Below are 27,827 nucleotides of genomic sequence, written 5' to 3'. Positions count from 1 at the left end.
GAAGAGGTGCCGGCCAGCGCGGCGCGGCACTGCGGACAGTCAAAGCGACCCAGAGCTACTGATACCTCAGTTACGCAACTTTTGGTTTTGTTTTCCCTTTTTGTTCTGTTTTAAGCTGAAATACCCTTTGATGGCTGTGGAAGGGTTTCCAGACAGTGCCAAGAGCTTCCAGGGGAAGAGGTTAAAGACATGGATGGTTCTTTTCGTTCTTCAGCATCGTCCCCTTCTGCTGCATGTCACATCTCCGCCCGCCGTCCCTTCCAGGTGCGAAGCCACCGTCACGCCTGGGACCTTCCCCGGTGGCCGTGTCACCAGCCTGCAGCATCGCTGCCACCGTCCTGCCCCGGGGTGCGCGTGGGGAACCGCCAGACGTCACATGGAGGTGACAGCAGAGCCCAATAGTGTGAGATGATCAGACCTCCTGCGCTCGCTTGGAGCACAAACAGCCGCGTGGACACCCGAACGGTGGAGAAGACCCTTTATGGGGGACGTGGGTGGCTCCCCCCCGGCTCTGCCTCCCCTGCCCAGGACAGACCAGAGCTGGGGTTCGCGCTGAGGACAGAGAGTGTCCCCAGCCAGCTCCAGGTTTGGCTTCTCCTGCGGGAGGTTTGCAGGATGGGCTGGTCGGGGGTGCTGAGCCTGGCAGCCGGAGCCACGGGGTCAGTGTGAGCACCGGGACCCCCGGGTGGGCTGCTCTGTGTGGTGGGATGTGCGTGGAACAGCGGCACCGGCTCTGTGGCCAGCGCTGGCTGGTTTCCACGCGTGTCCCACCACGCCTGGCTGAAAATGGTGGATCAAGATGCTTCCACGGGGCAGGTTTACACTGAGAGGTTCCCAGAGTGGTCCCAGGTCCCTCCCCAATGGCCATTGTGTGTCCCCAGGGCCCAGCCCCAGCGTGGACACCCCAGCGCAGCCCTGGGGCTGTGGGGAGCTCCAGTCCCGCCACTGCATCCCCCCCCGTGATGCTGGAGGGAAGGGTGAGATTGAGCCCATGGCCGACAAGGGACCAAAGCCCTGTCCCCCGGGAGCTGCTGCTCCCCACGCAGCCACTGGATCCCCCCGTCCTGCTCCCCTCGGGGGTTTAAGCCATATCTGTGTCCCTGACTGTGGGCAAGAGCTTCTCCAGGCCACCTCTCCCATCATGGGATGATGGGAGGCCAAGCCCCTGAGCTGCAGAACCAGCACCGGGAGAGGGACTGGCAGCTCTGCCCAGTTCAGCCCAGTTTGTACTGGACATGAGCTGGTGTTACTGTCCCGACTCCGACTCCCCAGCAGCCCCGTGCTCCTGCTCCGCTTCGCTGCCCTGGCCTCTGTTTTGCAGGTTTGGCACCGTTAGGGGTGTTGAATCTTTGGCGGGGGGCTCATGGTGGAGAAGCAGAGCTCGGGGGGGTGTCCTGGGCTGGGGACAAAGTGCCAAAGCTGAGCTCACTCCAGCATTGTCAGATGCTTCAGCAGCCCCTGTGGCCCCCACTTCCCATCTCAGCCCAGGCTGGATGGGGGAGATGATGGGAAACAGCTCGGGGGGGCAGGTTGGAGATGGGGATGCGCCCCCTCCCCTGGAGGGATGTGCAGCTCTGTGACATGTCCCCAGGGAGGGACATGCCCGGTGGTGGGGGTGGCTGGATGGAGACCTCCAAAGCCCATGGCCACCACCACCCCCTCGACTGCGTTTGGCTCATGGGGCTGCTGGAGCTGCAGGGGGAGGGGGGCACAGGGGCCACGTTGGGCTACGAGGGCCAGTGACTGGCTGGGCAGGGCTTTAATTAGTCCCTTTTCCTACCAGATGTGCCAGTGTCAGCAAACAAGGTCCTGCCCTGCTCGTGTAGCCAGAGGGAGAAGAAATGTCGGGGCGCTTTTAATGACCAGGGAGCTGGGGGGTGGCTGGTGCCCCTTGGCGGGGGGCACCGGCAGGATTCGGTCTCTCAAATGAGTCTCATTTTGGAGTCTGTCCGGGCACAGGGGGCATCTGCCTTATGTGGAAATGGGTTGAAAAAGAAGGAATTGGAACGAGCACTAAAATCCTGTTGGCAGTCAGCACGGCTTTCCTCGGGAAGAGGTGGAGGTCAGCGTGCAAACCGCGTGCACCCCATGTTCACCCCGTGTGCACCCCCAGCCCCGCCGCATCGCCCAGGGTGGGATCCCACCCACCTGCTTCCATTTGGACTCTTTCAGCCTCCACGGGGGGGTAAACTGTGACTTTAATACATAATTTTCTTTTTAAATAAAAAAAGGGAAAAACACCCAACATACTAAAGCCATCTGCGCTGCCTCTGACCCCCCCTTAGTTGTGTGTAGCTAAACTATATGGAGCCATGCGTGTATATACCACGAGCAGTGCATGAGCCGCAGCAGCAGCATGGGCACAGCCGAGCTGCACGCTCTGCCCGCCGGCCCCGCCGCGGCGCCCGAGCCGGCAGAGACGGCGCCCAACAAAACCCATTGCCCCAGTGCTCTCCACAGCCCTGATTTTTCTTTTGTCCCCCCCAAAATAATTAAAACCAGTAATAAAATCGTGTAAAAGAAGAAAATAATGCCAAGAAGCAAAGCATGCCAAGCCAGTCCCGCCGGCGGAGGGTGAGCCGTCACCGACGCAGCTGTGACTTCATGTGTGTCTTGTTTCTGTATCTTGTCGCATTTATACCATGGCCGGGTAGCGGCAACATCGTGGCTTCGGTGTCCTGTGTCGCGTGGGTGCATTTCACCGTCAGAGCAACTTCAGAAGCCATATTAGACCACGGCGCGCCGGGAGCCCAGGGGATGGACCCGCCGGGAGCCGTGACCCCTTTCCCCCCTGTGTCCACCGTCCCCGGTTCCGTGGGGCTCGGCGGTGGAGCCGGGACGAGCCGCATCGGCCACCGTCGCACCGGGCGAGGGGACGGGACGGTGCTGGGCATAGGAGCTGGGCCTGAGCTGCTGGTGGCATTTCTGCGATGGAGAAGCTGGGATGCGGTGAGGATCTGGTGGCAAAAAGGCTTTTTGGAGGAATTTGGGTTGTTTGTAGCTGCGGCTGCTCAGGTGGTCTCTGTTTCGGGGCATTCCCGGCTGCACCGCGGTGCAGACCCAGCCGTGCCACGGAGACGCTCGGCTTCGGTCTCCTGGGGTTAAAAGGAAGTGAACCCACAGGGCTTGGCAACAGGCTCAGCTTTCTTTTCCTTTCCCCAAAAACCTGGGAGGCAGGAGCAGCTCGTTTGGGCGTCCCAGGCCTGGAGCCTCCGCACCGGCCCCGTCCCGGCCCCGCAGCGCTCGGCTCCGGCGCGAAGCTGCTTTTAAAGCCCCGTCCTCTCGTGTGGACTCTGTCGTTTCCGTCTCTTATCGTTAAATGGTTATTTTGTAATGATATCTGTCTCCTTATTAAAGAAACGAGCTGAAAGGAGCCCCGGTTCCACGCTGGTTTTGCTGCTGGGGCTCAGCGGGGTGGCTGGGGAGGGGGCAGGGCCCAGGGGTGATGGAGGGATGGGACATGGGGGGAGCCCCGTGGGGGCCCAGGTCCCCTTGATACACGAGTGAGCTCAACACACAGGGACAGTCCCTGGGCCCCGGTGTCCTGGCTGAGCGTGGCCAACCCAGAAACAGGGTGCAGGTGGGAAGATGTAGAATCAGAATAATTTAGGTTGGAAAAGCCCCTCAAGATCATCGAGTCCAACCAGTCCCCCACCCCTGGCACTGCCCCATGTCCTGAGAACCTCATGTCCGTCTGTCCAGCCCTCCAGGGATGGTGACTCCAGCACTGCCCTGGGCAGCCTGTTCCAATGCCCCACAGCCCTTTGGGGAAGAAATTGTTCCCCAGATCCAACCTCAACCTCCCCTGGCGCAACTTGAGGCCGTTTCCTCTGCTCCTGGCGCTTGTTCCTGGGGAGCAGAGCCCGACCCCCCCTGGCTCCAAGCTCCTTTCAGGCAGTTCAGAGATCAGAAGGTCTCCCCTCAGCTCCTGTTCTCCAGCTGAACCCCCAGCTCCCTCAGCCGCTCCATCACACTTGTGCTCCAGCCCCTCACCAGCTCCGTTCCCTTCTCTCCACTCGCTCCAGCACCTCAAGGCCTTTCTTGGCGTGAGGGGCCCAAAACCACCCCCAGCACACACACTCTGGTCCCCAAGGGGAAGAGCTCCAAGATGTGGCACCAGCACCATCTCTTTGCGCCGGGTTTGTCCTGATCCAGCTCCTGAGCAAATTCAGAGCTCAGCACCCCATGTGGCCCGAACCCCATCGCGGTTCCGAGGCCTCAGATGGGGTCTCCTCCCCTTGCCCTCCCGGTTGGCCAAGTGGCTCCCCGGAACCTGCACCCACTTTATACACAATTTTATACCCCACTTCTATACACAACTGATACCATTGTGCTGTAGAAGTGTTGGGAGACATGGGGCATTTTAGGCTCCGCAACTTGCAGCAGCATCCCCGGCTTCAGAAAGATGGAAGCAAAGCCAAAGCTTCTATTTTATCAACTCTTATTTTATTCATTTATAAATACTGTTGTGTTTACAAGCATCATAGATGTGAATATTATTCCCAAACTTTCAAACACATAATACTTATAATACTATATATAACAACAACCAGTAAAACAAATCATTCATCTCAGGGTTTGAAAGGCCACTCAAAAGTTGCATAAAAATACATTCTCTCCCCATCTCGTAAGCCAGTCCTGCTTCTCCAAGGACCTTATTTACAAAGAGCCATCATCAAACTCGCAGCCACAATAGGCGGGTTCACCCCAAGCGATAAAAATGAATTCACCCCAAGCAATTGCTATAAAAAAACCCAAATAGCTTGTGTTCTCCAATGGAGACACGTCTGGCAAACGCTCTGGTTTCAATAGGGATCGGTTTCCAAAACCGCTGGCTTTGCGCTCCGTCCCGGGCGCAAGGCGTCCCATCCGTCACCCCCTGGTGTCCGGTGTTGGGCGAGACCAAACGAATTCATTCGCAAGGATTTGGTTCGCGACCGCGTCGTCATCAGGAAATACTCACAGCTTTGGCTACTCAGCGAGAATAAACCGTCGGTGGGTTCTGCACCCCGGTCAGGGCTCGGGGGGTAATCCAGTGCTCGGCAGACACTTCGTCTAAAGTGGTTTGGCTTTGGGAGGTGCCGCGCGGAGTTCAGCCCCCGCACGCTGTGCATGCTGCTCCTTGGGATAAAACGCAACCAGTGTCCTGGTAGGAAGGGGCAAAACGTTCAGTGCAAACTGGATTTGTCAGATGGGGTCCAACCCCATCCCTAAAACAGTTACCAGGAGTCTTCCCGCTGCGGGGAACCTGCGTTGTGAGCAGAACGGGATCGTTCATCTGAAATCTCATCCCTTGTCCCGCTGGGATGCGCGACCCGAGCCGTGTGTTGGGACGGTGGCGCCCACCGGCCACCAGCCCCGCACTGTGTCCCCTCCATGTGGCACAGACAGGACCAGACTCGGTTTGGAGCTGAGAGAACCCCCGTGGGAGCGAGGAGAAAAACATCAAGAAGTACTCACGGAAAGAGCGCACCGAGTGGGAATGGCGTGCGGAGGAAGCACTGGCTGGATGTCAAGGCTTCAAGCTGTTAAATATAGCGGGGTTAAAATAAAGGAATAGGAAAAGGACGCCTGGCTTAGGCAGCGCTCTGCGGAAACCCCGACGCCGTTCCCAGCTTGGTCTCCTCGTCTCAAAGCGCAGCAGCGCGGGAAGGGCCTTGGGGTACCAGGAGATGCAGCATCTTGTGCCGCGTCCTGTCACCCCGATGGGGAGAGAAGGAACCTCCACCCAGAGCTGCCCAGGGAAAGCCAGCAGCTCCAAGGAGAGCTGGAGAGGTGGAAACAGGAGGGACGGGGAGGGCAAGGGCAAAATACGGAGACTTAGAAAAACAAAACAAGAGAAAAGTGCAAGGGAGAGGAAAAAAAAGATGCTTTCTGAAGCAATAACCAGCGAAAGGTTCCAAAAAGCCCAGCACTGGCTGATAAGAGATAAATTCCACCCTGTTGAGCAAGCTCAAGGATTATGCTCAGGTATCTCGTCTCTCGCAGCAGAAAGAAAGCCAGCGGGCTGGCAGGAGCCCACGCTCAGCAGAGGTGCCTGGGACATCGGGACGTCCTCATGGCTCCCTCCACATCCAGGGAGCGAGGCCGCGACTGCGCCGGAGCCGGGGAATCGCAGGACAGAGGAACCGCGAGGACAGACGTGGGAGGATGCGGATGGGAGGGATCTGGGTCCAGCAAAAGCCTCCGAGAGGGAAGGTGTCAAGGGGAAGCTCAGCAGATCTGACGGTCACCACTGCCCTCATCAAAATCCCACAGCACGTAGAGGAGCCACTGCCTAAATGCCCGTAGAGAGAATGATTTCAAACTCTTCTGAGTACGCATAAGATTAAAGAGGTTTGTTCTCTTGTTTTTGAGGTTTCCTTCAAGGCCAAGGCTTATCACAAGCTTCTGACAGATGAAAAGACTCCCATCCTAGCGATGCAGCCCAGCAGGCCCAAGGGGAGCTCGTGTCCCTCTGCCACCAGCACACCCGCACCTCTCCAGATGCGGCCGCCGCTCCGTGCTCCTCTGCCCAGCGCCACCCGCAGCGCTCGCTGCACTGCGGGACCGGACTCGGTGCTCCCTCTACAAACCCCACTCAGCACAAGGCACCCGAGACCCCGGAGCAGCCGCCTGTGCAGGCTGTGCCGTCAGGAACAGCAGGCGATGACCCGGCAGCCGTGGGGACGGGGAGGTTGGTTTGTGGGGGACACAGCTCCCTGCACGGTGATTCACGCTCACACGAAGGTGAAAGCAGCAGAGGCTCTCTAGGGGTTCAGGTTTGTCCTTCAGAACGCTTGGTGAGGCTCTGTGATCCCTCCTACCTCAAGGAGCAATTAGCAGATGCTACTAACGGAGACGGGAGCCCTGGGAGGACACGGGGACAGCGGATCACCCGGGCAAGGCGGGGACAGGGGGTGGCAGGGAACGTTCTGCCTTAGTGTTCCCTAACACGGGGTCTGACGCCAAGAGTCAGCGCTGATGTTACTGAACAGGTTTGAAATTTATATTAAATAAAAGACTCGGTCTGTTGGGGCGAAAGGAGAAGGTCTATGCGAAGCAGCTGCCGTCAGCCTGTTACAGAAATCGGCCCCGGCGGCTTTCACAGCATCACAGTGTCACCAGAGTCCCACATCGCGGGTGGGCTGATGTGCATCCTCGGAGTCCCAGCCCACGGTCACATCTCCCACCTGGAAAGGGCTCGGATGCGCCGGCTTTGTTCTTTAGGCGTCACTTTTTAAAGCAGGAGCCACCTGATCCAGGTCGGAGTCCAACACCAAATACTGGGCTTCCAGAAGAAGAAGTTTTGGCAGCTCAAACCCAGTCCTCACATTTCTCTTCTCCCTTGAATAAACTGTCCGAGATACCACAACATGCTTAAATTAAAAATAAGAAAGTGGCGGGGGTGTGTGTTGTGGGGGAAATGGGGGCGGAAGGGGAATGTACAGCAAAGGGCAGGGCCGGTGTGACGATTGATCCCAGGGCTGTTTGCTGTACAGAGGGAAGAGGGGAGGGCTCGGTGGCGGGTTGGCAGCTGGTGTGGGGCACCCTCTTCATCTTCAGGCTTCCTATTTGGAGAGTTTGCTGATGACACGAATGAGGGCTCCGTTCTCGTCCTTCAGCCTTTGGTTGTCCGACTTCAGCTCTGTCAAAATCTGCGGAGAGACGAGGACAAGGTGGAGTTACAGCCCGACGTTCCGTGCGCCTCTAATGCCTCCAGGTTCTTACAAACCGGGCGCCGGGTGTGGAGGGGCTGAGAGGGAACCGGGCAGGAACCATTTCTGAGCTGTTTCACCCCAAACCTGTTCCCAGAGGCTAATTAGGGGTTGGCACAAAACTATAAACCTGTTTTGTGCTGATATGTTTTTTCCTCTTCGCCAGTAGTAGAGGGGAAAATAACGGTGTGAAATTCTCACTCAGGACTGGACCACACGTGGCTTGCAAAGCCTCTTTAGAATAAAACCAAAGCTCTTTGGATCTCACAGCTGTTTAATGCAAATGCACATGCAGAGGACAGACAGAACATACAGACGCTGGAGGTACGTCCTTGTGCTCCGTGTCAGTGCTGGAGCTCAATGAGGGGTTGCAAAGCAGAGAGAAGCCAGAGCGCTTTTAACTGGAAACAGAGGAAGAAATCACTTGGACAACCTTGCAGCATTTCTCATTGGCAAAAAAAAAGCCCAGTTCCCCTGGTCTCTCACCCACAAGCAGGTGCCCTCCAGGGGACTGTCCCCGGCCGTTCGGGGGCTGGGAAGGGACCCCACGCTCCTGTCCTGGCTGTGACACAGGTGTCACCTGCACCAGGAGCAGCGCCAGAGTCTCCTGGAGTGACCAGGTTACACACAGGCACCGGTACGAGCTCAGACACGGCTCCTCTCTGCCAAGGAGGATGTTAGAGGAACTCAACATCCCCACTAAACCTTCTGGCTCAGCCGGTGGTTCAGCTCTGGCCACAACCTCCTGCCCGTTCCCCCATTCCCCCCTCCGCGACCCCCAGCAGCTCCCGGGGCAGACGCCGCTCCGCACTGCCCTGGTTGGAGCAATTCCCTCCTGTCCCAGCTGGGCAAGATGTTGGGGTCCCAGCACCCCAACCCCGTCCCTGCTGGTGGCGGCTGCCCCAGATAGAAGGTTTTACAAGAGAGAGAAGAGGGGACAAGAGCAGTGCAGTGGGAGACCCCCTGCAGTGCTGAGTCCTCAGACAGGACACACATGGAGCTGCTGGAGAGGGGCCAGAGGAGCCACAGGAATGACCCGAGGCTGGACCAGCTCTGCTGGGGACAGGTGAGAGAGTTGGGGTGTTCAGCTGGAGAAGAGAAGCTCCAGGGACACCTTATTGTGGCCTTTCCAGACTTAAAAGGGGCCCATAAGAAAGATGGGGACAGACTTTAGAGCAGGGGCTGCTGTGATAGGACAAGGGGTGATGGTTTTAAACTAAAGGAGGGAGATTCAGGCTGGACATGAGGAAGGAATTGTTGGCCCTGCGGGTGGTGAGAGCCTGGCCCAGGTTGGCCAGAGAGGTGGTGGCTGAACCATCCCTGGAGACATCCCAGGCCAGGCTGGACGGGGCTCTGAGCACCCTGAGCTGGTGCAGATGTCCCTGCTCATGGCAGGGGGGCACTGGGGGAGCTGGGAAGGTCCCTCCAACCCAAACCATTCTGTGATTCCGTGATTCTCTATTGGGGAAGGGTATATTGGGATGAGCTGGCCAGAGCTCCTACCAGTGATGCTTCAAAGTGTCTGACGGCCCCAGCAATGCTACGACAGAACAGAACAGGAGCCCTGACTCCTTGTGAAACTTCTCACGGCCAAACGAGAGGCCTCACTCACCACCAAAGAGCTCAGAAGCCTCGTCAGGTAAAACCAGCTCCATGTGATGCCGGCTGGACACACAGGGGCACATGTCTTATAGGGGATGCAGGGAGGGATGCAGCTCTGCATCCTGCTGCGAGGGCGCTAAAGCTGTCAGTTTAAACCAGTGGTATTACTGCACCGTGGTGCCTAAGGACACCAAGGAGAGAAGGTTTACAGTAACATCTTGTGTTAGACTAGTGAAAAAGCTGCACAAAATGGAGCAGAGCTTGCAGCCGCGCAGCTTTGCTGCAGCCCGGACCAGCAGCGAGTTGCAAACCCCGAGCAGGCGGGTGTTAGGAGGGGAAGCGGTAATGCGAATATTTCCTAGGAGAGGAAAAGAGACCACAACATACAGTGCGTGAAACATCGTTTCCTCGAGTCTGGAAACAGTTTTGCTCAATTTTCCCTCTCTGACCTCAAAGCGCGTTGGGGAGGAGAAGGACTGAAACCCATCGCTTGTGAGGAGTGAGTCAGTGGCCGGTTCGAGGATACATTTGCAGATTTAAACCAGAAAGATGGGGAGATCATTTCACCCCATCACCTGCACAATCCAGGCCACAGAACACGAATTCCACCCCCAGCCACACGAAACACGCGCGGTCCTGCACTGACACTCCCGGGAAGGGGAAGCCGCAATTCCCCTGGTTACCTCGTTTCTACGGTTAATCATCCTTGATATAATTTGTGTGCTAAGAATAGACTTTTTTTATACCTTAGTGCTACTTCCAGCACACGAGAGCAAACTGTGTCTTCCTTTTTTTAAGAAAATTGCTATATCTGAAGGGACCTGATATCCCTACTAACCTGCAAAAGTCAGGCAGGGACCTGAGAAAGAAGCATTTACAGCTTTATTTTAGCACCGAACCAATGGAGTCGCAACAAAGGATGTAATTTAATTGTGCGAGAGCAAAGCTTGCGGAAGGCTTGTCCTTGGATTTCAAACAGTAATTGCTCTGCACTGACTTTAAAGCAGGAGATGAAAGAGCGTCTGGTCGCGCTCCGACTGCTCCACCTGCCTGTGGCCAGAGCGGGAGGTCAGGGACGCTGGAGCAGGAGCTCAGGCCAAAAACTGAACTCGGGCTCTTTAAAACGAGGGAAGGAGCTTGTTCGGTGTGCTCAAGTGTCCAAGCAAACCTGCTGAGCACTGCCCAGCTGTAGGTTCTCTAAAAATCACTTTCCTGTCTAAAATGTGCACTTTTCATAGAATCATATTGCCATTTAGGTTGGAAAAGCCGCTCAAGACCGTTGAGTCTGACTGCTCCCCACCCCTGGCACTGCCCCATGTCCTGAGCACCTCATTTTGGTGTCTGTCCAGCCCTCCAGGGACGGTGACTCCAGCACTGCCCTGGATAGCCTGTTCCACCGCTTCACAACCTTTCCAGGAAGATTCTTTTCCTCGCATCCAATCTGAACCATCCTGAGACATTGATGAGATTGTTCCTTCTCACTCTGGATAAACTCGCTGGCTGGGTGGCAGCTTCCCACTGAACCAAGCCCAATTGAAAAAGAATTCTGTTATAAGCAGTGTGAGTACTGAACCACCAGTTCCGAGGTGAGGTGATGAGGAAGGGGCTGCTGGTTGACCCGCCATCCCTCAGCAGCCACCTCGGTGCCACCACCAGCCCCACGGCCTCGTGTCCCGGCAATGAGCGTGTCCTGTTTCTCTCCTGGGTGACGGGCTGCACGGAGCCCGTCCGCAGGGACCGGGTTAGTGCGATGCCAAGCAGAGCAGAGTCAGCAGGACCCAAGAGGGTCTCCGGCCAAACCCCGCCGGTCACGCCGCGCTTTGGGAGGTTCCTTTTTGGCACATGCTGCTTTGGAGCCACAAGCTTCATGAGGCACCATCGAGAGCAACGAGGCGAGGGGGGAACAGCCCGGCCAAGGGAGCGAGACCTGCCTGGAAGAGTGGAAGAGGGAGGCGAGATGAGCCGGAGGGAAAGCAGCTACAGCTCCTCGGATTCGGAGGGTTTGGCAGGCAGGGAAAGTCTGGCTACGACCCGGGTCAGAGCCCTGTTTTCAGCCAGGAGTTGCTCATTCATCTGCCTCAGAGTGTGAATCTGTTTGAGCTGGTGGAGATTCTGCAGAGAGTGAGAGGAGTGGACAGAAAAATACAGAGAAAACACAGCACGAAGACAAAAGGGCACAGGAAGGTGAATTTAGTCCACAAGCAGTACAAGAAAGAAAAGAGAATAAAAGAACAATTAGTAGCAGTGAGTGCTGGATGGGCAGCAGCTCAGATGTGGATGGGGAAAGCCTTGCAACACAGTGCCGATGCTTTGGGAAACATCCCTTTCTCCAGGGGCCCCCAAAGCCTTTAAAAAGGTCCAATAAAGGGATTTTCCAGCACAAAGCAGGACAGTCTCTTGCAGTTTATACTCCAGTCCACCCAGTGAGCTCCAGCAGCACACAGCCTGGAGTTGGGAACCACTGTGAGAAGCATCACCATTGACTCACCGCCTCTGCAGGCTTTGAAAACACTGCTGGCAACTGAGAATTGCCTTGAAACTCCTTTTCTTCATGTATTTCTACAAGCTAAAGCAGTCTCGTGTCGCAAAGAGCGATCAGAGTTTCCCGGGGGATTTTAAAGGCACAGAATGAAGCACCTGGAAGTGTCACTGTCCTACAGCAGATCACGGACACACGACCCGCGGCTGCTGGCGCCTCACCCCTGCGGCACCGGGATGATGGGGCTGCTCAGGCTTCGGTCCTGCCAAACGGTCTGGGGTGTCTGTGGGTTATTCAGCCCTGCCCAGACTCAACTCTGCTCTGTCCCGGGGTCAATTCATCTCTGAGCTCTCAGAGGTGAGAAGGCAGAACCTTAAACCGCTCATTTGAACTTGAGGTGTTTGAACGACAGCACCTGACACAGGGGGCAGGCGAAGACGCGGTGTTCCGGGTTACAAAAAAAGAAGGGGGGCAAAGGATGGTGCAGAAATGGAGCCCCAAAGCTGGGCTGGCACAGGTACAGCGGCCACGGGGAGACACAGAACACAAAAGCAAAATGGTAAAAGCCATGCGGACATCACCATTTCTGCAAGGACATTTCTCCCAGAGATGCTAAAGCGAAACCATGTGCTGGACATTGACACCAAGCGCTGTGGAGCTGCTGCTGAGCAGTGCCTGTCCCTCCTCTGTCCCTCCTTCCATCCGACAGCTCATCGGGCGGCGGGGCCACAGGGACAAGAAACTGTCGTAGCAGTGGAGGGAGCACAGACAGGGGAGGCGCAGAAGGGAAATATCCAACAGAAGAGCAGCTGGAGGTTCAAGTGAAAATACCCCAGCCCAGACCAAAGCAGCTCCGCAAACCCAGGTGCTCCTCCCATGTCCTCGTGCTCGTGAGCCTGCAGGGAGGGAAGGGCCCAAAGGGAGGTCACTGTCCTGAACCAGGGCAGCGTGGGCAAATCTTCCATGACACAAAGAACTTGCATGAACTTCCAGCCAACTTGCATGACATGGAGCTGGCTGCGGTTCGCAAGGAACCTGCTGCATCCCAGGACCTTTTTGTCCAAGGGCACATTCCTGTATAAAAGAGAAGTACTTTGTGTAGCCCCCATGCGCCAGCTTGATTCTTGCAAGCAAAAAGCACCACCCCTGCTCCCTGGTGAGGAATCACGACACCTCGTCCAAAAGCTTTGCAAAAGCCACGGACACCAGGCTGGGGAGGGCAGGGAGCAGCAGAGGATGGGTCTGAGCCCCCCGAGGGCATCAAACCCACAGAGCGGCTCCTGCTGCTTGGCCCAGGCCAAGGCAATCCTGGCACCGGCTCGAGCAGCAGGTCCTGCGGCCAACGAACCACACGAGACCTGTGGGGACACCTGGGCAGAGAGATCCCCTCACCCCAAATCGCAGCTTCTGGCCATCGCCCAACCCGCCCGAGCTATGGCAACTCCTCCTGCGTCGGTGAGGACAGACAGACGGACATCACACGTCTGTCCTGCGAAAAATCACACCCAGGAGCTGCCGGAGGCTGGTTCGTACTGGAAGAGTCATTTCTTTCGGTGGTACCACGGATAATAAATATGCCGCCTAATCACAGGGAACGCAGCTGAGCATCTGGCTGGCAGGAAACGTCAAACATATGGAAAATGAGGTGTCATGGTATGCGAGACGGGGAGGATTGTGATCATTTGAGAGACCACCTTTATTTTTCCAGCAGGAAACCTCAGCACGGCACGGGCAGAGGCAGCTCAGCCTCCGCACGCTGCCACGGCCCCCAAAAAGCATCACTTATGCAAAAACGTGTGTGCTGCAGGTAGGACAGGCTTCTGTTTACCACGAAACCTCGCAGAGGCCGGGAAGCTGGGCCTGAAGCCAAGGGCAACGACCAGAATCTGCGCGATACCGCTGTGATTGCTTATCACTCTGCTTGATACCTGGCTCACCGAAAGCAGGTTTCTCAGTTCAGCTGTACCTGCTTCAATTAGAGGATTTTGTGCCCGCAACACTAGAGGAAATAAAAATGCCCAGAGCATGCACAATATACAAAGCCAGGAGGTGCGGTGCTGCTACGGAATAAAGAAGCTTCTGTGACCTTCAAGAAAAATTGCTGTGTTAAGTTGGAACCTCAGGCACTTGGCGTTGAATTCAGCTCAGTGCAAATGCTCATTTTCTTTCTCCTTCTTCAGCCAAGTTGCTTTATCTCCAGTCGAATTCCGCACTCGCTTAGGAGAAGGCTGGCACTGCTCTGTCACCTTTGCGAGAGCTGGTCTGCGGGAGTTCATCCTGCTCCTCTCCGTTTTCCTTGATTGCTTCATTAGCAGGGGTTAAGCTCATGGAAGGAACAAAGCTTGTCACCTTGAGCGCAGCCTGAAGTATAAAGTGTGTTTGCTTGGCTGCTCTGCACCTTAAAGGAAACTGGTGAAGTTGCTTAAGTCACTTATTCCTTCTGATTCTGCTCGACATCTTTTCAACCAGAGCAAGACTCAGGAATGGAAGTCTAACCAGAATGAATAGATGTGTTTTCCTGGCTCGACTTTCCCAGGTTCCAGTGTAAGTTGGGGAATGACCTGTTGGAGAGCAGCGTAGGGGAAAGGGACCTGGGGGTCCTGGGGACAGCAGGGTGACCATGAGCCAGCACTGGGCCCTTGTGGCCAGGAAGCCAATGGGACCTGGGGTGGGTTAGAAGGGGGTGGTCAGTAGGTCAGAGAGGTTCTCCTGCCCCTCTGCTCTGCCCTGGGGAGACCACACCTGGGATCTTGTGTCCAGTTGTGGCCCCTCAGTTCCAGCAGGACAGGGAACTGCTGGAGAGAGTCCAGCGCAGCCACCAAGATGCTGCAGGGAGTGGAGCATCTCCCGTGTGAGGAAAGGCTGAGGGAGCTGGGGCTCTGGAGCTGGACAAGAGGACACTGAGGGGGGACTCATTCATGGGGATCAATATGGAAAGGGGGAGTGTCAGGAGGATGGAGCCAGGCTCTTCTCGGTGACAACCAGTGACAGGACAAGGGGCAATGGGTTCAAACTGGAACACAGGAGGTTCCACTTAAACGTGAGAAGAAACTTGTTCCCGGTGAGGGTGGCAGAGCCTGGCCCAGGCTGCCCAGGGGGGTTGTGGAGTCTCCTTCTGTGCAGACATTCCAACCCGCCTGGACACCTTCCTGTGTAACCTCATCTGGGTGTTCCTGCTCCATGGGGGATTGCACTGGATGAGCTTTCCAGGGCCCTTCCAACCCCTGACATTCTGGGATTCTGTGATTCTGTAACTTCCGCACTCGGGATGAACATGGATGCTCTGTAGGGGTTATCCCAAGGTTATCCCATTCTAGGGCTGACTCTCCTGCTTCAAAGCGCGATGGAAGTGAACACGGAAAATGCTTCTCCAGTTCAACGCTTCTGCCTTCAGAGGTTTTATACCCCTTGCCATTGAGTGGCAGAGAACAAAGGGTAAGCACCTCTCTCAAGGACCGGACAGCCTGTTTTCGGTTAGACCATCAGCTCCTCTAGCTCACATCTCTCAGGGCATCATGAGAACATGTTGCAGGGCTTCTCCTTTTCCTCCACTTTGGTTTCCACCAGTCTGCAGCTCCAGACGACCCGAACCAGAGGCTGTGTCCAACAGCTCCTATGGGCACCTCCTTTCATTAATTACTTTCCAAACCAATATAAAGGTTTCAAAACCAACAGGCCGATAGAAGACACTGATTTGGCTTTTACTCCACTGACCAAGCTGGTTTGCGGAACCATCTGCAGAGCTGGACAAACAACACAAACTGCTGCTGTCTGTGTCTTCTCTTGAAGGCCACATTTCTGGAACTACAGGAAGGTCTCAAGCTGATGGGTCCTTCCAAAGATGTGTGCTTGGTAAATATATGAAACTTCAAATAGAAACGTAAGGTTGGAACCTCCTCCGAGGTGGCAGGAGATCGTACCCATCAGCGCACCGTGCTGGGGGAGCTCCCAGCTCTTAGGTGGGTCCCTTCTTCCTTCTTCACGCAGCTCGGTCCCACCTGGGTCATGCTCAAAGCGAACGAAAGCGCAGGGCACAGAGCAAAGGGCGGCATTCTGTGAACACGAGCGTTAAACCAGCGTAAAAAGATGGAACGTTGCAAAACCGGGGTGAAGTTTCGGGTGTACCCGGGCGGCAAACCTGCAAAACCACGTCCTGCTCCGCAGCGCTCACGGGACATCGAGACGTGTCCTTCGAAACCGCCCCACGAGAGAGGGGAGAGCGCGACGGAGCGGCCGTGGCGACGGCTGGTGACAGCAAGCCATGCCGCACACCGCGTCGGGAAGCAAACTCCCCTTTGCCGAAATCTCACCGACCCGGTAACATGCTTTAGGGAGGGAGGGCAGAAATACAACCGCTCTGTGGTTTTTGCTGGCTCGTGTGCGTGATCTCAAAAGCCAGCTTGGTCTTCTTACCCATCCGGAGAGAACCGCAGCGGCTTAACGGGGGCTGCAGGCTACTCGGAGCACGCGGGACCGGCACACTGCAACTCGGCGACGCCACAACAGGTTAGTTTTGGAAAGCGGGTAAGGAGAACAGCTTTCACCGTTCTCGGATCAAACAGCGTAACAAATTCAACATACGGTACGATCAGATGAATGACAACAGGACAGTTTTATTAGTATGGAGAACGTGGCCATTAAAGTAATTTCTGATTGCATAAAGGAACACACGTCCCTTCCCATGTACACCTTTAATGTCCTACTCTGGGGTGATAATCCCAAAAGACAAAGCAAAAAACCCCAGAATAGGCAAAGTGAACAGAGTATTTCCTACCTTCATCTCCTCCTCCATCTCTGAGAGTTTCCGCTCCAGGGCTCGCTTCTCCTGTTTACAAGGATTCAAAACAAATGATTACGAGGACATAGAACAAAAGACTCTTGTGTCTCTGTAGGGGTGTTCACTGAAAAGCATCTCAATGCCCTGTTTCCCCCCACCACCCCAAAACAGTCTTTATTTATTTATAAGGATCAAGAATACTTGAAAGCATACTGGACCAACAGTCTCTTAGATGATACAAGTTGTTGGTCTGCGGCTTCTGATAACATAAGAAAGTAATCAGAACGAAGATGATTTGCAAAAAGAGCAGAAAACTGCCAGACATCAAAAAGGTCAGAACACAATTATCACTGTGAACTGCTCCACGAGGCAAAAATATAACTTATCATTTAATAAACTCTTTCCCTCAAGAAATTACCATGCCCTGTAGAGCAACACAAGGCAAAGATTGCGACTCAGAAGAAAGCAGAGACACTTACCCTTTTCTCCATCTCCAACATGCTGGACCGGTCAGAAGTTTTCTCCTGTTTCTGCTGTGTAAATTAAAAATAGAAAGTGATTAAAACTGAGAGGCATTCATAGGATGATGCACAAAAGCCTACAGACGTGCTTGCCCGGAGAAGATGGAGTCTCTACAGAATCCTCACACTTATATTTGTGAGAAACATCAGTCTCCTCTGCAGCACCTTCCCACCCAAGAGCTAAATCCTTTCGCGCTAGTTTGTCATGGGCCGGTGCTCAGTTTCTCCAGTCTAGGATATGTTCTTTTCCTTACCTGAGCTGCTTTTTCCAGCTTCGATTTGATGTCGGCCAACTCCAGCTGGGCTTCTTGCAGTTTTGTCTTCAGCTTTTGATTCTCGGCCACGGCGCCTTCATACAACTGCGATGGGAAACAAAGGGTTGGGGTGAGCCGGGCTGCCCCGCTCCCAGCGGCCGTGGCCGCAGCGCCGAGCGGGGCGGCTGCGAGAACAGGGGCACGCACAGCCCGTCTGGATGCTTCGCTTGCGTTGTCATAGTTCATGTGAAATAAGAAAGCAGCTGTTTCATTTTGCAGGGTGTTTAAACGCAGCTGAGACGCAAAGAGGAGGGATGTTTTTAATCTAAGTAAGCCACCAAGCATGATAAAGCACGAAGTTACATATGCTGGATGTATCTGAACCTGCAATTCTGCTGTGCTCCCCACCACCACACACCCTGGTTTCTCTTATGTGTTTTCCTTTCTCCTTTCCCCTTTCCTTTCCTTTCCTTTCCTTTCCTTTCCTTTCCTTTCCTTTCCTTTCCTTTCCTTTCCTTTCCTTTCCTTTCCTTTCCTTTCCTTTCCTTTCCTTTCCTTTCCTTTCCTTTCCTTTCCTTTCCTTTCCTTTCCTTTCCTTTCCTTTCCTTTCCTTTCCTTTCCTTTCCCCTTTCCTTTCCCCTTTCCTTTCCCCTTTCCTTTCCCTTTCCTTTCCCCTTTCCCCTTTCCTTTCCCCTTTCCTTTCCCCTTTCCCCTTTCCTTTCCCCTTTCCCCTTTCCTTTCCCCTTTCCTTTCCCCTTTCCTTTCCTTTCCTTTCCCCTTTCCTTTCCCCTTTCCTTTCCTTTCCTTTCCTTTCCTTTCCTTTCCTTTCCTTTCCTTTCCTTTCCTTTCCTTTCCTTTCCTTTCCTTTCCTTTCCTTTCCTTTCCTTTCCTTTCCTTTCCTTTCCTTTCCTTTCCTTTCCTTTCCTTTCCTTCCCTTCCCTTCCCTTCCCTTCCCTTTCCCCTTCCCTTTCCCTTCCTTTCCCCTTTCCTTTCCTTTCCTTTCCTTTCCTTTCCTTTCCTTTCCTTTCCTTTCCTTTCCTTTCCTTTCCTTTCCTTTCCTTTCCTTTCCTTTCCTTTCCTTTCCTTTCCCCTTTCCGTTCCTTTCCTTTACTTTCCCTCCCCTCCTCTCCCTTCCCCTTCCCCTTCCCCTTCCCCTTCCCCTTCCCCTTCCCCTTCCCCTTCCCCTTCCCCTTCCCCTTCCCCTTCCCCTTCCCCTTCCCCTTCCCCTTCCCCTTCCCCTTCTTTCCGTCTTTCTCTCTCTCTTTCCCTCTCTCTCTCTCTCCCCAGCCCCCCAGCGCAGGTTTCTGCAGCAGCCGCCAGTCTCTGGGGCGCGGGCAGTGTCAGTACCACCCTGACGAGCTCCCACCTTCTTGTAGTCGCGGTTGCCCTCGTCGTCGGCGCGGCTGCCGAGCGCGGCCAGGCGGCTCTCCCGGCGGGCGTAGGCACTGGCGCGGCTGGCCGCGCGCTCGCCGTACGACGACTCGCTGCTCGGGGGGTTCGTGGCCGCTTCCAACCTGCGACGGGATGAACATCTCGCACCGTGAAGCCCCTGGTATTCTGCCTTTTTTTTGTTCCCTTTTTTTATGGACTTTGGGTCCCTGAGCCCAACTGTTTTAAGCACAAAATCCAGCGGGTATCAGCCCAAACCCCAAACAGGCAATCATTTCCCATGGGCTCCATTTCTAATTATTTCCCTTTCACAGAGGGTTTTTTTCCTATGCAGAGTAGCTGTTAAATAATTTGGGGAGCAAAGGGTGAAAGCAAATAACAGACTGAGCTAAGGTAAGAACCAAGCAGGCTCTACCAGCTTCAGCGTATGCCGTTGAATTGAAGCACAGGGAATCCCCAAAGCCATACAAATACACACCAGTAATGAATATTAAACAGAAAAAACACAAAAGAATAAAATTCTTACCTGGAGAGTCTTTCATGCTGAAGGAAAAGAAAGAAAGAAAACGGGAATTAATGAGAATTGGAGATTCAGCTCAAGAACTGCCGAGCTCCCACGCCGCAGCGTTTCCCACCTCTGACACCTGCTCCCAACCAGCATCACCGCCCATGGTCAAACTGGGAACCACCGATCCCCACCTGGGTCTTTGCAACTGCTGCAGCCTCTCTGAAGCATTTCAGATCCCTTTTCTTTTGCTAACCTAAGAATTACTGAACCTTGCTCTTCAAACCCTCCTCTCCACAACTGAAATCCATTCCTTTGAACCAAACCTAATCTATTGTTTCCCTTTCTAAATCAAATTATTCTTCCTGACTTTGATCACTGGCCTATGCGTGATGTGGGTGAGGGAGATTAATGGACCGTGATATGGACCGGTCGCTGCGTACTTGTGTGAAGCCCAGGAAATCACAGATGGGATTCGCATTTTCTTTCCCCCAGGAAGAAAAGCGTCACCGTGGCACGAGGACACGGGGCAGCAGCTGAACGAGGAAGGGACAGGAGCCTCACGCCAGCATGAAGGGTGGACGTGTTGGCTGAAGCATCAGCTGCTTCTTTCCCCGTCGACATCCAAATCCCCCCCATGCTGTCCCCAAATCCCCCTTTGCTGCCGCCACAGTGTCAGAAATCCAGTGGCACCGGCACACAGGGCACGGACCGGCCACAATCTCCGCAGCTTTCTCTCTGTCTGGCAAACGTTTATTCGCATTCAAGGTACATCAAACTCTTTTTCAGCCCCTTGAACTGGAAATGAAGCCTGATGTTCCCCTGCTGGATTTATTAGCGGCACCACCGAGTGAGCACAAACCACCCACGGGCACCACCAGTTATTTCCCTGGATCCTTTTTAAGAAGTGCCAGAGTCAACAGGAGAAGGACACTGGAGAGAAGACGGGGGGTCAAGGCTTTTAGTGTCCAGACGTGTCTGTGCCGGGGTTTGCGCTGCCCAGACACACCAGTAAACCTGGCACCGAATGCTGGGCTGCTGGTGGCAGGTTTGCTGCCTGTCGGGCACCCCGTGTCGCAAGATTTCAGACCTGCTGCTCCCAGCTGGCACCCAGACGGCGCCTCTGATCATCGGGCAGGTACCCGGGAGCACACACACCATGGAAGTGATGGCACCAGTACAGGTTGGGGTTGAACTGCTGGAAAGCAGCTCTGCAGAGAAGGACCTGGGAGCTGCTGCACAGCAGGGTGACCGTGAGCCACCAATGTGTCCTGTGGGCAAGAGGCCAACGGTACCTGGGGTGTGTGAGGAAGAGTGTGGGCAGCAGGTCTGGGAGGTGAATCCTCCCCCTCTGCTCTGCCCTGGGGAGGCCACATCTGGAGAACTGGCTCAGGTCTGGAGCATCTTTGTGACAAGGAGAGACTGGGAGAGCTGGGGCTGTTGAGCTGGAGAAGAGAAGCTGAGAGGGATCTGATCAATGGATCAATATCTCAGGGTGGGTGTCAGAGGATGGACCAGACTCTGCTCAGTGGTGCCCAACGCCAGGGTGAGGGGCAACGGGCACAGACTGAAACACAGGAGGCTCCATGTGAACATGAGCAGAAACTTGTTTGCTGGGAGGTGCCAGAGCCTGGCCCAGGCTGCCCAGAGCGGGTGTGGAGTCTCCTTCTCTGAGACATTCAAACCCCCTGGACCCACCTGTGTGATCTGCTCTGTGACCCTGCGTGAGCAGGGCTGGGCTGGGGATCTACAGAGCTCCTGCAATCCCACCAGCCTGGGGTTCTGGGATTCTGTGAGTTCACCCCATGACAAGCAGGAGGGTCACAAGTGACCCTGCAGCCTCTGCACTCCCAGGCGCGGGGGCACAGGAGCAGGTCTGGAGCAGCTCGGACCGTGCCCAGGCTGCAACGCTGCCCTCTGCTCGCCAGGACGCAGGAACCCGGCTACACGTTACATATACCTACTTATTACGTTTTTAATTCAGCCTGCCCTCATGTAACCCTCATCTTGGTCCCACATTCAAGACAGGAGCATCCCCAAGGATCCGTACTCCCCGCTCGCTTGCAGCACAGCCCTCTGATGTGAGACGCAGCGATCTGACCAGCAAACGAGAAACAAACTGAGGAACCCGCACATTTGTTGGATGGACAACACGTCCAGCAAAAGCTGCTGAACGCAAAGCTCAAAGGACGAGCAAGCCCTGCTATCAATGAGCAGTCCTGGGCCACATAATTTCATTTGTTTAACCCCGCGCACCGAAAGCTTCCTTTGCATCATCCAGGTGAGAAACCACCGAGGGACAGAGCAGACGCTTCCACGCACATCTGAGCCCTGCGGCGCATCCACGGGAGACGCTGGGTCCTCTCTGGGCAGCTTCTCACGGAGCCACGTGTCCTGCAGCTGTCACAGGCCGCCCGCCCGCTCGTCCCACCAGCCGCGGCTTGGGCTGCTCTCTGTGGGAAGGTCACGGACAGCAGAGCTTGGAAGCAGTTTCCATACGGCCAGTCCCATTTCCAGCCACAAACGCGCTGGCTGATGCCCCCACGGTCTGTTGTTCGCCGACATTCCCACGTTTGCCTCTTCAAACCCTCAGCTGCCTGACAGCTCCCTTTTAATTTTGGCCCAATGGCCCAACCTCCCCTATTGAGCAGGAGAGGGGAATTAGGAAGTGATTAACAAGCCTCTTGCTCAAAGTTATTTGTGCACTTTATGCTAATCCCCTTCAGTGACAACTTTTCTTACCATGACAAACGGCTGGGTAAGTAATCCACTTAATATCAAGCTTGCATTTATTTCAACAAATGCACCTGCTAATGTATTTGAACAGCACTAAGAAAGTCCACGTGTGGCTGGAAACCAAGCAAAAAAGGCTGAGTGGGACCCAAACCAGCCTGTGTGCTGGTAGCAGGAGGGAAACACCATTTTTGTCTTTTTTTCCTCCAAATAAACTAATAATTTCCACAGGCAGAGGGATAAGAAAGGAATCACTCCAAATGTAGCCGCTGCAATGGCAAAGGGGAAAAAGCCCAACAGGTTTAGTGTATTTAAAACCTTCCTGTGATGGATGCTGAGAAGAACATCATAGAGTAGTTACGGTTCAAGGGACCTTCAAAGCTCACCCCGTCCAACCCTGGACGTCTCCACCCAGCTCAGGTTGCTCATTCAAATCCTGAATGGAAAAGAAGTTCCACTTTGCACCGTCACAAAAAGGCTGCGACCGAGAGAGGAGCCGTGGAGAGCAGCAGTCTCAGCACAGTCAGTTAAACACAGCGATGCTGAGATCTCGCGCTCCCGGGAGGCGGCCGAGCGGGGACGCTGAGCCCGATGCGCAAAACTGGGCCGAGACACCCTGCTATTTGCTCAACGACAGGCAAACGTTTTCAGAGGACACTGAAACAGCACATTGGAGACGTTTTCCATAGAAAACAGCTTCTTTTCAGCTCGGTTCTGGCCCACGTTTGGCCACAGTGGCCTTGGAACCCTTTGCCACATGCTCCAGTTGCTCATGCACCACCGGCTCAGTGACCCATCGCTGCCCGTGCTTTTAAAGCAACCATGAAATACTCATTTAAATGAGCTGGCCCACCGCGTTGTGTGTGTGTAAGTGGTGAAGAAGCTTGTACGTGCTTAGGGATGCTGGCAACTCCAGGGTCAGGGTCAGAAGGCGAAGAGCAAAACTCCCTCCTTCATTTCTGGAGTGAGACGTTGGGGGTAAAAAGAGGGAAACGAGCTGAGGCGCCAAACACGCATTTAGAGACTGAGCTGGCGCAAGAAAGGGCTTTCCCTTCCTGATTTTTTCCTTTTTGTGCAATCTGTGAAGGTTGAAAGGGGATGCTGCTGGGAAACTGCTGGGTCAACCGTACGTATGCATTATTTTCTTTCTAATTCTTGGCAGATTTGGAACAGACTGTCAGTTGTGCCCAACTCCTTCATTTCCCTCAGGATCCAAAGTTTGACTAGAAACATGAGCAGCCAGGGAAGCGTCGGTTGTGAAATGATCTAAACAGGGTCACGTCGCTGCAGGTTTGGGCCGGGGAGGACCCCAGGGAAAGCGAGGGGCTGGAGGCTGCTGTCCTGGTTCAGGAACCGGCGCCGAGCCCAGAGCCGGCACCCAGACACCCACGGGGACGAGGTGGAAGGAAAACCTGAAAGCACAGAGCGCTTGCAGGAGTGTCTGGGAGTGCACAGCTCTCAGACGTGGCCCTGGAGAGATCACATCGTCGGTCCCCCCGGGCATCTCGTGGGGGGCAGCACGTTCAGGTGGTGCTGGGGGTGGTGGGGGACGGCAAAGGGGTTCAGGTGGTTTTGCCGGCCTCCTGGATGGGGTCAGAGATGATTCAGCCCAGGTGGGCTGGCAAAACATGGGGTATCTGAAATGGGACCTGAGGAAAGGAGCCAACTGGACAAGGAGATTGAGTGAACCCTCACCACCAACTGGGTGGGAGTGTTGATCTGCTGGAGGGTGGGAAGGCCGTACAGAGGGGCCCAGACTGCCCGGATCATTGGGCTGAGGCCAATTGTCTGAGGTTCAACAAGGGCAAGTGCCGGGTCCTGCACTTGGGTCACAACAACCCCATGAACGCGGCAGGCTGGGGAAGAGCGGCTGGAAAAGGACCTGGGGGTGTTGGTGACAGCGGCTGAACATGAGCCAGCGGGTGCCCAGTGGCCAAGAGGCCACCAGCATCCTGGCTGGTTCCAGCACTGGTGTGGCCAGCAGGCCCAGGGCAGTGACCGTCCCTGTGCTGGGACCTGGGGAGGACAAACCTCAAATTCTGGGGGTGGTTTTGGGCCCCTCACACCAAGAAAGGCCTTGAGGTGCTGGAGCGAGTGGAGAGAAGGGAACGGAGCTGGTGAGGGGCTGGAGCACAAGTGTGATGGGAGCGGCTGAGGGAGCTGGGGGGTTCAGCTGGAGAACAGGAGCTGAGGGGAGACCTTCTGATCTCTGAACTGCCTGAAAGGAGCTTGGAGCCAGGGGGGGTCGGGCTCTGCTCCCCAGGAACAAGCGCCAGGAGCAGAGGAAATGGCCTCAAGTTGCACCAGGGGAGGTTGAGGTTGGATCTGGGGAACAATTTCTTCCCCAAAGGGCTGTGGGGCATTGGAACAGGCTGCCCAGGGCAGTGCTGGAGTCACCATCCCTGGAGGGCTGGACAGACGGACATGAGGTTCTCAGGACATGGGGCAGGGACAGGGCTGGGGGACCGGTTGGACTTGATGATCTTGAGGGTCTTTTCCAACCTAAATGATTCTGTGATTCCATACAGGACTGATGATTCCCGCACAAGCCGCTTTCTGCTGGGTCTCCAGTCCCACCGCGCTGACGTTGGTCCATCCCCAGGGTCGGGCACAGGCAGGTACTGAGCAAGGCTCTGTTCACTGGGATGCTGCACAGCGCCGGGAATGCCGCACGGTTTTGATGTTAGAAATGTGCTGGGCCTGTGGAGGGCAGGAGCCTTCCCTCAAACACTCAGAAACTTTCACAGCTGTTCCGGGTTCAGTGAAGCATAATGAAAACCAAATTCCTTGCGGAAGGTTTAGATAAAACGCAGCCCCGGGACGCGGTGCCAGAAGGGGGATCGGCCACTGCTCTTGCCAAGTCAGAAATTGGCCTAATTGCTTCCAATTGCGTTCTCCTGCGGCTGGGACCTGACCCAGCAAAGGCACTGGGTCGACTATTTACATTGTTTTTTTAAAAAAAAAGATGTTTTGGGAACATTTTATGTTTATCTCCAAGCGGCCGACCTCAGGAAAATGTGCACTATTTTAAGACAGTTCTCCAGGAATTTAGTTTGGCGTGTTTTATTTCAGAGGCCCCGATCAACATTCATGATTAAATAACCACCATTTAACGAGATGCCGGCATCCGGCTCCAGCCGTGCTGTCCTCCCTCTTCTTCACCAAGAGGGGAAGCTTTAGGAACCTCTCACGTTTTATTCTCATGTTGGCAAATATCCTCCTAGTGAGCCCTGTTTGTTTTAGAAATTCAATGTAAAATAGAGCCAGCTGCTTTCGGGGCCACTTCCATGGAAAAGTTCCCACAGTGCGGTCGCTCCGCAGGTTTCCCCACGTGGCTCCGCTCACGCCGGGCAGATGGAGGCAGGAAAACCCTCTCCGGTGTTCGGTTTTCCAGTGGGTGCAGAGCAATGGGAGGTCCGGTTGAACTGTGCGTTGGACGCGGTTTTTCACCACGCTTTGCTGCAGCGCTCGGCCGCCGTGATGGATCGCGCTGCCTCCGGCTCCGCTTCGCCTTTGTGCGAATGTGAGGATTACAAAAATCCCACTGATATGATGAATAACCCGGCGCAGCCAAACCACCTCCACATCACCTCCAACTCCCCAAAGCCTGATGCAAAATAGGTTTTCGCAAGCCATAAATCAATAAACTTTACTTAATAAAAACCGCTGTTACTGAAGCATAATATTAAAAGCTTCTCCAAGAAGGAATAGTGGCTTTGGCAGCCGGCTGCCACAGATCGCATCGTTTTCAGCACGGCTGGCATGTATTTAATCAGAAACAAGTACATACGTCTGTAAGGGACTGACTCCCGCCATCCCAGACACATCTGAACCAGTTGTACGCTGGTTTTGTGATCGCCAGCCCGGGCCCCCATTCCCCGAACCTCTCACGCGGCCCCTTGGCTCTGCAGCAGCTGCAGTTTATTGTCTCCCGGGGATCAAATTCACCATGTACAACGTCGAGCTGGGCTGTATTTTAATTTAGTAAAGGCCACAATTCAGAAACCCGGGTTTGTTGCTCTTATATTGTTTTGCCTTCTTTTCTAAGGGAGCAGATTTTATTGGTGAAAAATTTCATTTTGCAAAGCGACGCGATCTTAGACAAAACAGGGCAGGGAAAAATGTAATGAAATAGAACAAGGGCAAGTGTAGAGTCTTGAATCTGGGCAGGAACAACCCCAGGTTCCAGTGTAAGTTGGGGAATGACCTATTAGAGAGCAGCGTAGGGGAAAGGGACCTGGGGGTCCTGGGGACAGCAGGGTGACCATGAGCCAGCACTGGGCCCTTGTGGCCAGGAGGCCAGTGGTACCTGGGGTGGGTTAGAAGGGGGTGGTCAGTAGGTCAGAGAGGTTCTCCTGCCCCTCTGCTCTGCCCTGGGGAGACCACACCTGGAATCTTGTGTCCAGTTGTGGCCCCTCAGTTCCAGCAGGACAGGGAACTGCTGCAGAGAGTCCAGCGCAGCCACCAAGATGCTGCAGGGAGTGGAGCATCTCCCGTGTGAGGAAAGGCTGAGGGAGCTGGGGCTCTGGAGCTGGACAAGAGGAGACTGAGGGGGGACTCACTCATGTTTACAGATATATAAAGGGGGAGTGTCAGGAGGATGGAGCCAGGCTCTTCTGGTGACAACCAGTGATAGGACAAGGGGCAATGGGTTCAAACTGGAACACAGGAGGTTCCACTTCAATATGAGAAGAAACTTGTTCCTGGTGAGGGTGGCAGAGCCTGGCCCAGGCTGCCCAGGGGGGTTGTGGAGTCTCCTTCTCTGCAGACATTCCAACCCGCCTGGACACCTTCCTGTGTAACCTCATCTGGGTGTTCCTGCTCCATGGGGGGATTGCACTGGATGAGCTTTCCAGGGCCCTTCCAACCCCTGACATTCTGGGATTCTGTGTGATTCTCTAGACATAAGGAAATAAAAGCCAAACGGCCAAGCGACACAAGAAGAGATTTCTGCCCCTAAATGTCTTCAATACGAGAATGCCGCAGGTCTAGGTGACGACATCTTCGTGAATGCTCCAGCAGGACATCTTCAGGTGTTATTACTGGGTATTAAAAGTCTGTTTGGCCACTAGCCAGGATCTGAGCTGCCTAAAGCCAACCGGCCAACACTCTGGCTTGAAGCACGTTCCAAAATGCGGTGACCATGTCCAGCCTGCGGCACTGCGCGACAGCCGCGAGGCCACGGCAGCGCTGCATGGAGGAGCAATCAGGGCTTGGATTACGTCTGTATTGCACAAAGCCACTCCTGCGTTTAAAATTAAGACAGTTCATGCTGTCTCTCTCCCCCCTCCTCATTTGTTTCAGTCTAAAACAGCTCAGGACCAGCTGCCAGATCTGAACCTGGAGCTCCTCTCATCTCTTTGAGGACGCCCTCCCATCTCTTTGAGGACCTCTGCCCCAAGGACCTGACTTACACTGAACTGCAATAGTAACTGCGCAATTTGGGGTCATTAAAAAGAATTTACAATTCCTTCTATAAACAACAAACCCAACAAACCCAACCTAACAGTTCCCCAAGATCCGTGTTTTCCTCTGACCACCAGCTGCAGCTCAGGTCCAGCTGCTGGTGCCTGTGGAAACAGATGGATTGAGCTCTTGAGTCTCTTCTAGCCGCATTTTTTACGGGTTTGTATTCATTTCATGAAAAAGAAAACTCCAGCGGGCTCCTGGAAGGGAAGGAAGCGCTGGTTCCCAGCTCAGCAGTGGTTTGCTGCTGCAGTTTCCCATCGCTCCGTCCCGCAGCTCCTCCCTGCACAGCTGTGCCAAGGCGCTCGGCTTTGCGGCTGTGCCACCAGCCGACCCAAATGCACGTTTTCCTCTTCCCCCTTCATGCCTGTCACAGCCCGGACTACGTCCCTGCGCTGGTGCAA

General features: G+C 54.7%; 1 protein-coding gene across 5 annotated transcripts in view; it reads right to left on the bottom strand.

Moving 5' to 3' along the window:
* Positions 1-4,430: 4,430 nt before the first annotated feature.
* Positions 4,431-27,827, bottom strand: part of PPP1R12B (protein phosphatase 1 regulatory subunit 12B) — a 129,056-nt gene continuing 105,659 nt past the window's right edge. For 2 of the 5 annotated variants that reach the window (XM_082068911.1, XM_082068914.1), the window contains 7 exons: positions 19,246-19,262; positions 18,697-18,844; positions 17,331-17,435; positions 17,035-17,088; positions 16,553-16,603; positions 11,231-11,411; positions 4,431-7,637 (listed from right to left, as the gene is read on the bottom strand). In XM_082068911.1, coding sequence (XP_081925037.1) covers positions 11,277-11,411; positions 16,553-16,603; positions 17,035-17,088; positions 17,331-17,435; positions 18,697-18,844; positions 19,246-19,262 — 510 coding nt within the window. In that variant the 3' untranslated portion in view covers positions 4,431-7,637; positions 11,231-11,276. The remainder of the gene's footprint in view (positions 7,638-11,230; positions 11,412-16,552; positions 16,604-17,034; positions 17,089-17,330; positions 17,436-18,696; positions 18,845-19,245; positions 19,263-27,827) is intronic. The other 3 variants (XM_082068915.1, XM_082068913.1, XM_082068912.1) reach the window with 2 other exon arrangements.

Source organism: Streptopelia decaocto (assembly GCF_964273445.1).
Source record: "Streptopelia decaocto genome assembly, chromosome: 19".
NCBI classification, from domain to species: Eukaryota; Metazoa; Chordata; class Aves; order Columbiformes; family Columbidae; genus Streptopelia; species Streptopelia decaocto.
The sequence above is the reverse complement of the archived record's forward strand: the minus strand, read 5'-3'. Positions and strand labels throughout refer to the sequence as shown.